General features: G+C 34.0%; 1 protein-coding gene across 3 annotated transcripts in view; it reads right to left on the bottom strand.

Moving 5' to 3' along the window:
- Positions 1-9,286: 9,286 nt before the first annotated feature.
- LOC131940568 (regulator of G-protein signaling rgs-2) overlaps positions 9,287-14,482 on the bottom strand; it is a 104,534-nt gene continuing 99,338 nt past the window's right edge. For all 3 annotated transcript variants that reach the window (XM_059299261.1, XM_059299260.1, XM_059299258.1), the window contains one exon: positions 9,287-13,330. In XM_059299261.1, coding sequence (XP_059155244.1) covers positions 13,160-13,330 — 171 coding nt within the window. In that variant the 3' untranslated portion in view covers positions 9,287-13,159. The remainder of the gene's footprint in view (positions 13,331-14,482) is intronic.

Below are 14,482 nucleotides of genomic sequence, written 5' to 3'. Positions count from 1 at the left end.
TGTCCTGTCACCAACACTGTCCTGTCGTGTCACCATCACTGTCCTGTCACCATCACTGTCCTGTCACCAACACTGTCCTGTCGTGTCACCATCACTGTCCTGTCACCAACACTGTCGTGTCACCAACACTGTCCTGTCACCATCACTGTCCTGTCACCAACACTGTCCTGTCGTGTCACCATCACTGTCCTGTCACCAACACTGTCGTGTCACCAATACTGTCATGTCGTGTCACCATCACTGTCCTGTCACCAACACTGTCCTGTCCTGTCACCAACACTGTCCTGTCCTGTCACCAACACTGTCCTGTCCTGTCACCAACACTGTCCTGTCCTGTCACCAACACTGTCCTGTCCTGTCACCAACACTGTCCTATCACCATCACTGTCCTGTCACCAACACTGTCCTGTCCTGTCACCAACACTGTCCTGTCACCATCACTGTCCTGTCACCAACACTGTCCTGTCCTGTCACCAACACTGTCCTGTCCTGTCACCAACACTGTCCTGTCACCATCACTGTCCTGTCACCAACACTGTCCTGTCGTGTCACCAACACTGTCCTGTCCTGTCACCAACACTGTCCTGTCCTGTCACCAACACTGTCCTGTCGTGTCACCAACACTGTCCTGTCCTGTCACCAACACTGTCCTGTCCTGTCACCAACACTGTCCTGTCACCATCACTGTCCTGTCACCAACACTGTCCTGTCGTGTCACCAACACTGTCCTGTCCTGTCACCATCACTGTCCTGTCACCAACACTGTCCTGTCGTGTCACCATCACTGTCCTGTCACCATCACTGTCCTGTCACCAACACTGTCCTGTCGTGTCACCAACACTGTCCTGTCCTGTCACCAACACTGTCCTGTCCTGTCACCATCACTGTCCTGTCACCATCACTGTCCTGTCACCAACACTGTCCTGTCGTGTCACCAACACTGTCCTGTCCTGTCACCATCACTGTCCTGTCCTGTCACCAACACTGTCCTGTCGTGTCACCAACACTGTCCTGTCACCATCACTGTCCTGTCGTGTCACCATCACTGTCCTATCGTGTTACCAACACTGTCCTGTTGTGTCACCAACACTGTCCTGTCCTGTCACCATCACTGTCCTGTCCTGTCACCAACACTGTCCTGTCTGTCACCAACACTGTCCTGTCACCAACACTGTCCTGTCCTGTCACCAACACTGTCCTGTCCTGTCACCAACACTGTCCTGTCGTGTCACCATCACTGTCCTGTCCTGTCACCATCACTGTCCTGTCTGTCACCAACACTGTCCTGTCACCAACACTGTCCTGTCACCAACACTGTCCTGTCACCAACACTGTCCTGTCGTGTCACCAACACTGTCCTGTCGTGTCACCAACACTGTCCTGTCACCATCACTGTCCTGTCACCAACACTGTCCTGTCCTGTCACCAACACTGTCCTGTCCTGTCACCAACACTGTCCTATCGTGTCACCAATACTGTCCTGTCGTGTCACCAACACTGTCCTGTCACCAACACTGTCCTGTCACCAACACTGTCCTGTCCTGTCACCAACACTGTCCTATCGTGTCACCAACACTGTCCTGTCGTGTCACCAACACTGTCCTATCGTGTCACCAACACTGTCCTATCGTGTTACCAACACTGTCCTATCGTGTCACCAACACTGTCCTATCCTGTCACCAACACTGTCCTGTCGTGTCACCAACACTGTCCTGTCGTGTCACCAACACTGTCCTGTCGTGTCACCATCACTGTCCTGTCGTGTCACCATCACTGTCCTGTCCTGTCACCAACACTGTCCTGTCCTGTCACCAACACTGTCCTATCGTGTCACCAACACTGTCCTGTCGTGTCACCATCACTGTCCTGTCCTGTCACCAACACTGTCCTGTCCTGTCACCAACACTGTCCTATCGTGTCACCAACACTGTCCTATCGTGTTACCAACACTGTCCTATCGTGTCACCATCACTGTTCTGTTGTGTCACCAACACTGTCCTGTCGTGTCACCAACACTGTCCTGTCCTGTCACCATCACTGTCCTGTCGTGTCACCAAAGTTGTACTACAACATCTAACCTTATCACAAACAACGATTTTAAAACATTTTCCCCATCTTTTAAAATAAAGTGGAACTGTACCAAATTTTATATCTCCTCCCAAAGCTTAATAAAATGTTAATAATCACAGGCCTAAGTAGAATAATTAGCGGAGTAATTAAAATAATTAGGACTAAGTTAAATATTTGACGGATCGAGTAAAATAATATTAATAAAGGAATTACATGTTAAAAACGACATGCAATCATAATTTGTTGGAATAACTAATCCTAAACAATAGTCGGGTTCTCTGTTGTTTCGTATGCTGTCTTAGCAGAGGCGTCGCGAGGCGGGGCGTGCGGACCGCACCGGGTGACACCAAAGCAAAAAAATTGCAATATTTATAGAAGAAAAATATTTGTGTCTGCTGTTTAATTAATGATTACTTACAGCGAAAAAAGTTTTTTTAGGTACAAATTAACGCTTCCGACAAAATGCGCGGGGAGGGGGGGGGGGTCTACACTATAGAGAAAACAATTATACAAGAATTAGCTGCTGTATTAACAACCGACTGTAGATAAACGTCGTTACTATTAACTGTAGCCTACACACTTTAAAGCTATCACCCAGTGAGAGGGGGTGACACCAATTGTTGAATATGTGTGGGTGTTTGTGTGTATGGCCTAAACTTTTTTCTTGGGGGAGGGGGTGTGACACAATGAGGTGTCGCACCTGGTGACACCCGACCTAGCAACGCCACTGTGTCTCAGCCATCTGGATCTAGATACATTCGGCCATTAGCAGGCTACTTTTCTTTTGTTGTTGGTCTAAGAAGGACAACCCTTAACAAAAACATGAGTGATTTAATGTAAGAATGACCTCCCTTGTATTTATTCGTTTGGTGTAGGCCTAGTTAGCTACTGCATTTTATTGTGATTCTATCGGTAGGCCCCTATCTAATATCTACCCTTTATTTAGTGACAGTATTCTCTACAATTTAAGTTTAAACATAAATTACATAAATTTAGATCTAGATCTAGACACACTAGAAGGGATGAAACACCTGCATCGATCACTTTTAACTAAGTGTTATGTTAAATAATATATTTAAACTTTTTAAAAATAATAAAGCCTTTAGAGAGGGCACTATTACTATATATTATATATAATATAATATATAGAATAGAATATATCAGGGGTGAAACTACAGTGCCGCCAGACCCCGCAATGCGAGGGGGGGGGGGGGGCAGGCCGTTTAGGGGCCCACAGCCGACCTTAATATATATATATATATATATATATATATATATATATATATATATATATATATATATATATATATATATGTATATATATATATATACACATACATACATACATACATACATACATACATACATACATACATACATACATACATACATACATACATACATACATACATACATACATATATATATATATATATATATATATATATATATATATATATATATATATATATATATATATATATATATATATATATATATATACATAGGCTATATATAGGCCTACTATAGGATATATATATATATATATATATATATATATATAGGCCTATATAATATTATATATATATATATATATATATATATATATATAATATTATATAGGCCTATATATATATATCCTATAGTAGGCCTATATATAGCCTATATATATTTTTTTTTGCGGGTTGGCCCTTTTTTCCTAGTTCCGCCACGGTAAATAGTATAATATAGTTTAGTATAACAACAGGCCTATTATTTTTATTGTTATAATAATTAATAGCATATTTTTAATTTTAAAAATAATAATATGTGCCTTTTAAATGCACAAAAAAAATAAAATAAAATGGTTTTCTTTAATTAATAATATAATATAATAATATAATTTTTAGGCCTATAATAATTTCATAATGTACCCCCATATAATTTAAATATCTATAAAGAAAAGTGTAGGTCACTTTAGGACATATTAAATCTAGAATTTATGTATTAAATATACATACTAAAATTTTATGAGCGACTCACTCTTTATATTATATATGGTGTTATATATTAAAGAAAATTCTTCTATAATAGTGTTTACATAAAAGCTTGTTATTAAATGATACAATTAGTACTTTATGTCGCAATCTTTAATTAGTTTTAAAAAAGTAGTAAATATCCAATTAAAATTTAAGTTTAATTACCAGTACCAAGTTTGCAAGTTTGAAAAAAATGAGTTCATTAGAACTAGTTGAAAGATCCGTTGCAAGTTTTGACAGATCAGGAAATACACCAAGAAGTTTTGACACATCATGAAACACACCAATAAGTTTTGACACATTACAAAACACACCAAGAAGTTTTGACACATCACAAAACACACCAAGAAGTTTTGACACATCACAAAACACACCAATAAGTTTTGACACATCACAAAACACACCAAGAGTTTTGACACATCACATAACACACCAAGAAGTTTTGACACATCACAAAACACACCAAGAGTTTTGACACATCACACAACACACCAAGAAGTTTTGACACATCACAAAACACATCAATAAGTTTTGACACATCACACAACACACCAAGAAGTTTTGACACATCACACAACACACCAAGAAGTTTTGACACATCATGAAGCACACCAAGAGAACTTGGTATCAGGTTTAAAACAGTTTATAATGAAAAGGTTGAATGTACAGTTTTCTTCTTAAGCTTTCTTGAGACACCAGCTTACAACAATTCTGGGTAATATTCTTTGATAGCATACACCACAACTAAGTTCACTTCGTAGCTTAATAGTTAGCCTTCATCTCACCTTTAGGCCTATGTCTCACCTTTAGGCATATGTCTCACCTGTCTGCCTACACCTCAACTGTTTGCCTACACCAGTTTTCAATGTAAAGCAGCTTGTTGAAAGCAGGCAAAGAAAATATTATTGTCATTCTGAGACAATGTGAAAGCTTTAGGCCTAAGCAATTTAATTTACGTCAGTAGATCATTCAACCTGAATAAAATACACAAAAAAACTGAAAAGTTCTAGTAGTAAAGTTTTTGTCTGGCATCCTCCTCCTCCTCTAGAAGCAATAGCTTAGTTAGACTCACACAAGATTCACTTTTTCTATTTATAAAAATATAAATAAAAACTTTTAGGATTTATTATGGGCCTACACTTTTTAACTCGGATCCACAGGAAACATTTTAGCTAGGATTTGATTGAAACATTTTAGCGAAGATTTGTTTGAAACATTTTAGCTAGGATTTGATTGCAACATTTTAACTAAGATTTGTTTGAAACATTTTAGCTTGGTAGGATTTGCTTGAAATATTTTATTTGGATTTGATTGAAATATTTTAGCTAGGATTTGCTTGAAATATTTTAGCTAGGATTTGATTGAAACATTTTAGCTAAGATTTGATTGAAACATTTTAGCTAGGATTTGATTGAAACATTTTAGCTAGGATTTGATTGAAACATTTTAGCTAGGATTTGATTGAAACATTTTAGCTAGGATTTGATTGAAACATTTTAGCTAGGATTTGATTGAAAAATTTTAGCTAGGATTTGATTGAAACATTTTAGCTAGGATTTGATTGAAACATTTTAGCTAAGATTTGTTTGAAACATTTTAGCTAGGATTTGATTGAAACATTTTAGCTAAGATTTGTTTGAAACATTGTGGCTAAGATTTGTTTGAAACTTTTTAGCTAGGATTTGATTGAAACATTTTAGCTAAGATTTCCTAGAACATTTTAGCTAAGATTTGTTTGAAACATTTTAGCTAGGATTTGATTGAAACATTTTAGCTAGGATTTGATTGAAACATTGTGGCTAAGATTTGTTTGAAACATTTTAGCTAGGATTTGTTCGAAACATTTTAGCTAGGATTTGATTGAAACATTTTAGCTAAGATTTGATTGAAACATTTTAGCTAAGATTTGATTGAAACATTTTAGCTAGGATTTGCTTGAAAGATTTTAGCTAAGATTTGCTTGGAACATTTTAGCTACGATTTGTTTGAAACATTTTAGCTAAGATTTGCTTGAAACATTTTAGCTAGGATTTGCTTGAAACATTTCAACTAAGATTTGCTTGGAACATTTTAGATCTAGCTAGGATTTACTGGAAACACTTATAATTATAGTTTGCTGGAAACCTTTCAGGTAGGGTTTACTATAAACATTTTAGACAGTGTTTTCTTTCGTACAACAGAAACTGAACAAAAAATTCAACAAGCGGATGTGAATGAACTTTTAATTTCTAGGAGATATTTTTAGATTGTATGTTTAGATTGGTAACAGTTTCTGCTTGGCCTCACACAAGGCAACCACAATTGGACAACCCCCTCAATCTTTGCTCAGTCAAGCCACAAAGCAACACAAATGCCACACATGAATCATGTACAACATTTAAATTTAATTTCTCTTCAAATAAATATCACTTTTCGTTTATGGTGATCACAATAAAAAAAAATTAAAACAGATGGATAGGGAAATAAATCATCCGTCCATCCATTCAATCCAACTCAAGTATCAGTAAGTTAATTCGCTGATATCACCTAGGACATTTTTACACCTCAGCATCAGTCTACCGTTACAAAAACTAACTTTCAAAAGGACCAGTGTAAAGTTAGATCAACATTCTTTCAACTTGAAAAAAAACCTGAAAAACCAAAGAACTGACTTAGTACAGTGAATTAAAGAAATGGACTACACAGACAGTTTCATGGAGTATAAAAATAAAATGAGTTGGTGATGATGCACATATTTATAGCATAAGAATAGTAATAATAATAATAATAATAATAATAATAATAATAATAACCATCAGAATAAGAAATAACAAAAATTGTTATAGTAAAGATGACAAAAGTGTGGTTATCTATTAGGTCAGTTCAACAACATACATTCGTTTTTTTTGTACTCATGTCACTGAAGAGCTAAATATGTGATATGAAACCCGTACAATACGTGGAAAGGGTTTGTGAGCTGGTCATCAATAGCCAAACACAGATATTCACATATAGAAAGAAAAGTTGGATGTGAACAGTATCAAACATATTGCAGTCTATTCACTATTGTAACATCTGGCTTCACTAAACTATTTGTGTTTTTGACACTTCTATTAGTGTAAGTAAAATAATGACTCAAATCTAAACTATTTATTATTATTATGGAGTATTGTAACTATAGTCCATAAACTCTCAGAATTAACCTTGTGAAATTGAAAGAATGTCAATTCATAATTATCACATTAAAAGTCTAATTGTAGACCTATAAAAATCACATAGATATTATGATATGAAATAGTTTTGAGGTTTTGTTTGCTATCAAATAGAAAATATACATGAAAATTGCCATAGCATTGAATCTTGAATGTGTAAAGTATAAATATTGACTGTAATATCATAAAAATGGTTACACATGTATGTTTAATGAAGATGTTGCTGAGTTGTTGCAGCAAAATTAATATCACAAGAATTGCTTTATGTTTCATTGCCAAATAATCTAAGATGCCATTGATTACAAGTTAATTATCTGTTAGACGTTGTTAAAAAGGTATTTGTTGTATATCTCATTAATTTTTTACAAGTTGTTAGCAAAACAAAAACTAGATGGTGTGCTAAAGTTGGAGATTGGTTAAAACCTTAAAGTAAACTTTCAAGAGGTAAGTTCCCCATAATCTCCCAGTCTGACAGACATTATGAAGATATCTATAGACATATAAAATAAACATTCATATGAGGTCATCGTACACTCACACAGTTCACGTAAACCCATCACATAGTTTTCATCCAGCTAAAAAACTGGACCACATGTAAAGGGACAATACAGCCATAGTTTGAGAACTGTTGCTTGTGGGCTAGCTGAGCCAGCAGCTGGCTGCAACTTATAGCTTGGTTCAAACATTATTCAAAAGTTGAAGTTTATTAACAACAAAACAAAAATTTTGTAACTGTTAGGTCCTTACACCGGATCTTACATTTATTAATTACTACATAGCCAACACTCAACTCAATCCTTTATGAACAGTTTATAATTTGATTTAAAAGAGTACCCAAGTGATGAAACAATTTCCACATTTTCATCTCAGAGGTAAATTAGAGAACACTTTATTCTTTACAACACCTGGCAATGTTTTGAGCTTTGAAAAGTTGAAAAAAGCTACCTTAAATAAACTTTATACATTTACATTATTTGAAACTAAATTTCAATTTTATCATATCTAAAAATAGTTCTACTTTATTATCGTTGTAAATTGTTGGATACAAGAGTTCTTAGATATGTTGTAATGCAGAGATAGTTCTTAGATATGTTGTAATGCAGAGATAGTTCTTAGATATGTTGTAATGCAGAGATAGTTCTTAGATATGTTGTAATGCAGAGATAGTTCTTACATATGTTGTAATGCAGAGATAGTTCTTAGATATGTTGTAATGCAGAGATAGTTCTTAGATATGTTGTAATGCAGAGATAGTTCTTACATATGTTGTAATGCAGAGATAGTTCTTACATATGTTGTAATGCAGAGATAGTTCTTACATATGTTGTAATGCAGAGATAGTTCTTACATATGTTGTAATGCAGAGATAGTTCTTACATATGTTGTAATGCAGAGATAGTTCTTACATATGTTGTAATGCAGAGATAGTTCTTACATATGTTGTAATGCAGAGATAGTTCTTACATATGTTGTAATGCAGAGATAGTTCTTACATATGTTGTAATGCAGAGATAGTTCTTACATATGTTGTAATGCAGAGATAGTTCTTACATATGTTTTAATGCAGAGATAGTTCTTACATATGTTGTAATGCAGAGATAGTTCTTACATATGTTGTAATGCAGAGATAGTTCTTACATATGTTGTAATGCAGAGATAGTTCTTACATATGTTGTAATGCAGAGATAGTTCTTACATATGTTGTAATGCAGAGATAGTTCTTACATATGTTTTAATGCAGAGATAGTTCTTACATATGTTGTAATGCAGAGATAGTTCTTACATATGTTGTAATGCAGAGATAGTTCTTACATATGTTGTAATGCAGAGATAGTTCTTAGATATGTTGTAATGCAGAGATCGTTCTTAGATAAGTTGTAATGCAGAGATAATTTAAAGTTCATAATAACTGAAATAAAACATGGCTAAATTAATTTATAAAAACCAATTCATTCGAGCTTCACTTGTTATCTTCTAATGTCTGTCCGCCCCCCCCCCCCCCCCCCCCCCCGCTCTGTATAACAAATTGAGTCTACCTCTGTCTCAAACAACTTTTCATCTGATCTGCACAAGGTACACATTTTCATTTGTTTCCTAATATAAGAAAGAACAGTTATGTTTTTAGGTAGTTTCTTGAAAGCTGGACTGTTTGATTAGCCAAAAATGTTTCAATTTAAGTAATACAAATAAAATTAACAACCTATTGTACAGATGAGAGAGAACGAAAGTACTATGGAAAGTACTGACTAGATTGATTTTATCCATAATTTACTTATTCATTTTGACATCTCAAATAAGAAAACAATTATTGAGATCTCAACTAGGTAAATTAATCTATTCACACCTTCTTAATCTAGAGACAAAAACAGGTGGTATAAAATTATTTCATAAACTATTTATAATTAATTCTAAGAACCAGTTTTATGTAAACTATTTACTAAAAACATGTAACACAAAGCAGATGAGTATTCATTCACAACCTTAAATTTAGCTGTTGTAACTGTATAAAAAAGATATTTGTCTAATATAATTGTTTAAGTACATTTTTGTTGTAATCAAAGATGTTGAAACTAATCATGCTGTTATGTTAGATAAATGCATGGTTTAATATTTGTTTACTCATACTTCTGATTATTTTTTGGACTATAATATTCTGGAATGTAATTTTTGCAGTGCTTTTGTAAACCCCCCCAATAATTTTGATGGAAAACATTTTGTTTTTTAAAAATAGAAGCAAACAGCCAAAATTCAAATTAAAAAATGAGTTTCATCTTTAGCTAAAAAACCCAACAACAATTAATTATAAAAAGAACACTGTAAAAATCTAACCATACGTACATATTTATAAGAAGTTAAAAAAACCCAATAAAACATTGTTTTATTAAAAATTATAAAATGTGTCCTGCAATAATTCAAATGTGGCTGAATTAACATTATTTTGTAACATATTAGTACAGTGCTAAAACATAGTAAAAAGCAAACTTAAAGATGTATCTAAAAGTTCTGAGGGTAGTATGTAAAATTTGAACCGTAAAAAAATGGTTTATTTAGCCCTGTACCTTCAGCTGGATATGTCACTGTGAACTTCCTTATCACACCATTTGACGTCTGACGTCAAAAAATGACAGCATACTTACTTATACACAGACAGTGTGATATGAATGAAATAAATATTTTGAGGATTATAAAACACATCTGTAATAAATTAATATTTAGAAAATCCAGGAACTTGAGACAATGATAATCATCGTTGCACTATACAATGTTATTTATATATTGTCTGCATCACAGAAACTTGGTCTGGCATTCGATTCACTAGCACACATCATTAACCATCCATACTGGAATTATTGTTATAAACAACAGATACATAGGAAATTCATACTGTATACACATTGATGAAGGAGAGCTCATTGATAAAATAATATGCTTTTTCGAATGACAAATATTCTGACTTAGTTCTTTAAATTCTAAAAAATTGTTATTTTGTAAATCACAAGAGAAATAAAAAAAAAAAACCTTTTAAAAATGTAGTATTAAAAATGTATTAGAAGACTGTAATCAATGTTGGCTATAGAAACAATGGGCTAGTAATTTAGGCTTTGATAAGCTAGAGCCTGCTTGCCTTAAGTGTAGGTTGAAAACAGATGATCAGAATCAGATAACATTTAAAATTGCACTAGTTTTTTCTTGCCTTAAAAGGCAACTAGATGAAGATAAATTAAAGAAAAAACTGCTTTTTTTTTACAATACCGGTACATAATAATATTGATTAGATCTTTTTACAATAGTAAGACATTTATACTTGACAGGTACAGCTAAATTTTCCTACAGGTACACAGAGAAAAGTATTTACAGACATTTAACCTGAAATCAGAGTGACAAATCAAGCATGAAATTTCTGATCAAGAATTAAATTGATAATCCTAAGTAACAACAAAAGGATGCTGGTCAGACAGAGTGGAACGAGGGAGGCTAAAGGGGATGAAACATTCTCTGCACATCAAAAAGGAGTAAATGTAGTCATCTAACTGATTATAAATAATACAAAATTTAAAAAAAGAAGTGTAATTATATAAAAATATGAATCAACTGAAAGCATGGAAGTAAATGCATACAAAATTATCAACATTCAATTGATTGTTAACTTATCTAGCAAAAAGCTATGATATGCACATTGATGTATGTATGATGTTATTAAAATCATACCAACAGTTCAAAGTTCAAGATACTAGCTCAACAAGGGTGCCAGAGACATGACACGGAGTATCTTTGATATAGATCTTTATTACAGATCTTTGATACATATCTTTCTAAGTTGTATTTGTTACAATTTTGGTTTGCTTTAATACTCTAGATGTTGAATAAAAAAAAAAATAAAGTAAATTAACTGAACCATGTTGAAAGAAAAAACCATAAGTAACCAAAGTTAAAACTTATGTAATCCAAGTTAACAGAAAATGATCTAGTCAAATCAAAACAATTTTTAGCAGACACCATTATGGTGTTTTGTTATTGGAAGAAAGTATTAAAATCCATTCAGTTATGTTAAGTTAGATTTTATAAGCTGTGTCATACTTATCTAAACATTTTAATAGATTTTTTATTTTAAAAAAAATATTTTCAAGATCATTGGAATCATAAATTTGTTGGAGTAGTTTTGAAAATATATCTTAAGAGAATTTAGGTAAGAGATAATTTGAAATTGATCTCAGTACTTAAGGATTTATTTTTATAAGACTCAAATATTTAATAAAACAAAATTGACATCACAAGTAGAGTTGCCTTTAAGCATTAATATGATTAAAATGAGAACAATGTAGGTAAATATTTATTAAACCTATCTCAGTAAGCTATAGCTCTGTTAAGATAATTGGTAGACCCATTTCTCTTATAGTTGAAAATATATTGAAACTAAGTAAATAAAATCTTTGTTTCTGATAATTATTTAGAATAAGCTTTTTTATTTAAAATAATATTAAAAAAAATATATTGATAATTCTTGATAAAAAATGTTAAACAGCTATGACTAAATAAATTAAAAATTAGACTACTAAAAAAATATAAACTGTTAATGATTGCATTTGTTAATTTTGTTTATTATACAAGTATTTACTTTGTAATATTTTACTAAATGTTTGCAATATTTAAATGTTGACAAATTGAAATGCAAACTTCTAAAAAAAAAATCATAAAAAAGAACAGCAGCACATTGTAATTTTTAAATAAAGTTTTAATCAAATTTGAGATCTAGAATTCATTTTTTTATTTCTTGTAAGAAGAGCTCTTATCCAGTACATACAACAATATGAAAACAATAGAAGCTGTGGGATTTAAGAAAGATTTTCTCAGGATGAATGAGATAAACTCTTTTTGTAGCAGATGGTATCATCGTAATAGTGTTATTAACCTTCAATATGATGCAATAGTAGTGCAATAGTCAGTGTCTTATGCCCGGTCAAGACACAATAGTCAGTGTCTTATGCCCGGTCAAGACACAATCAAAGTCCTGGATGTTATCACAGAGATCCCTCTTGTCTGCTCACCCAACAAAAAAACAGATTATCCGGATGATCAATGATACAGACTATTTTATATCCCGATATAATTCCCCATTCAGGCAACATTTTCAAAAATGTTCATTAACAAAGGAGATCCACATTCCAAAAGGGGACTTTTTTTTGTCGTCAGTGGTAAACTTTGAGACCACTCAGCCATAATCCAGTGCCCAGCAATCAGAAATATTCAAATTTTTGAACACCTTGGCTTCTTCAATTAGTCACACCTTCTCACACAACAATCTTCAAAGAAATTGAATAATTTATAAAAAAAAAAACAGTAATTAATTCTATGAGTGCACTTGACAAGTAGATCACTCTTTCATGACAATTGCTGCACTAGTTTTTTGTACATCTGTGAGTTGAGAAATCGTGGATATGAGTCTCGATGCATTAATGTCCATATTTGGAGCTGTGCTTCGTCGAATGTGTGCGGTGTTGGTTCAACCATATTTCTATTTATAACTTCTCTCACCCGAGAATCTAAACTAACCTGAAAAAAAAAACAAAAAAAAAGTTTTTTAGTTTTTTTTTTAATATGAACATTATAATAATGTATATTGTTTACAGAAAATTAATAGATGTAGAAATAAAGATTGCTGAAAATAGTGATTAAATTTTCAGTAAAATACTTATAACTTGAATCAGGATCTATAAAAACAAACATATATATATATATAATTAAGTTTGTCAAAGAACTATGGAGTGATGGGGGGAGGGGGGGGGAAGGATGACATCAAGCGGATGAAGATCCAGTGATCCCCACATGAATGGCCTGTGATAAGGAATGCAATATGGCCAACATCATAATGGCCAACATCATAATGGCCAACATCATAATGGCCAACATCATAATGGCCAACATCATAATGGCCAACATCATAATGGCCAACATCATAATGGCCAACATCATAATGGCCAACATCATAATGGCCAACATCATAATGGCCAACATCATAATGGCCAACATCATAATGGCCAACATCATAATGGCCAACATCATGATGACCCAAGAATTTCACCTAGTCTCCAATCTTCCTCCTCACAGAAACATTCAACCAATAAGTATCAAACAACACCACTAGTCAATAAGTATCAAATAACAACAACACCACTAGTCAATAAGTATCAAACAACAACACCACTAGTCAATAAGTATCAAACAACAACACCACTAGTCAACCAATAAGTATCAAACAACACCGCAGGTCTCTACCCCCCCTCCCCCATTACAAGTTGAGCAAGTATATATTACCCTCCCTCCACATTACACATTGAAGAATAGGGCCCCATCCCACATTACACATTTAAGAAGCGGGTCCCCATCCCCCCCCCACATTACACATGGAAGAAGCGGGTCCCCATCCCACATTACACATGGAAGAAGCGGGTCCCCATCCCACATTACACATGGAAGAAGCGGGTCCCCATCCCCCCTCATTACACATGGAAGAAGCGGGTCCCAATCCCCCCCACATTACACATGGAAGAAGCGGGTCCCCATCCACCATTACACATGGAAGAAGCGGGTCCCCATCCCACATTACACACGGAAGAAGCGGGTCCCCATCCCACATTACACATGGAAGAAGCGGGTCCCCATCCCACATTACACATGGAAGAAGCGGGTCCCCATCCCCCCTCA

Source organism: Physella acuta, unplaced genomic scaffold (assembly GCF_028476545.2).
Source record: "Physella acuta isolate Inbredline_101_S28 unplaced genomic scaffold, ASM2847654v3 ptg000322l, whole genome shotgun sequence".
In the NCBI taxonomy this organism is placed as follows: Eukaryota; Metazoa; Mollusca; class Gastropoda; family Physidae; genus Physella; species Physella acuta.
This window is presented reverse-complemented; position numbering and strand designations above follow the sequence as displayed.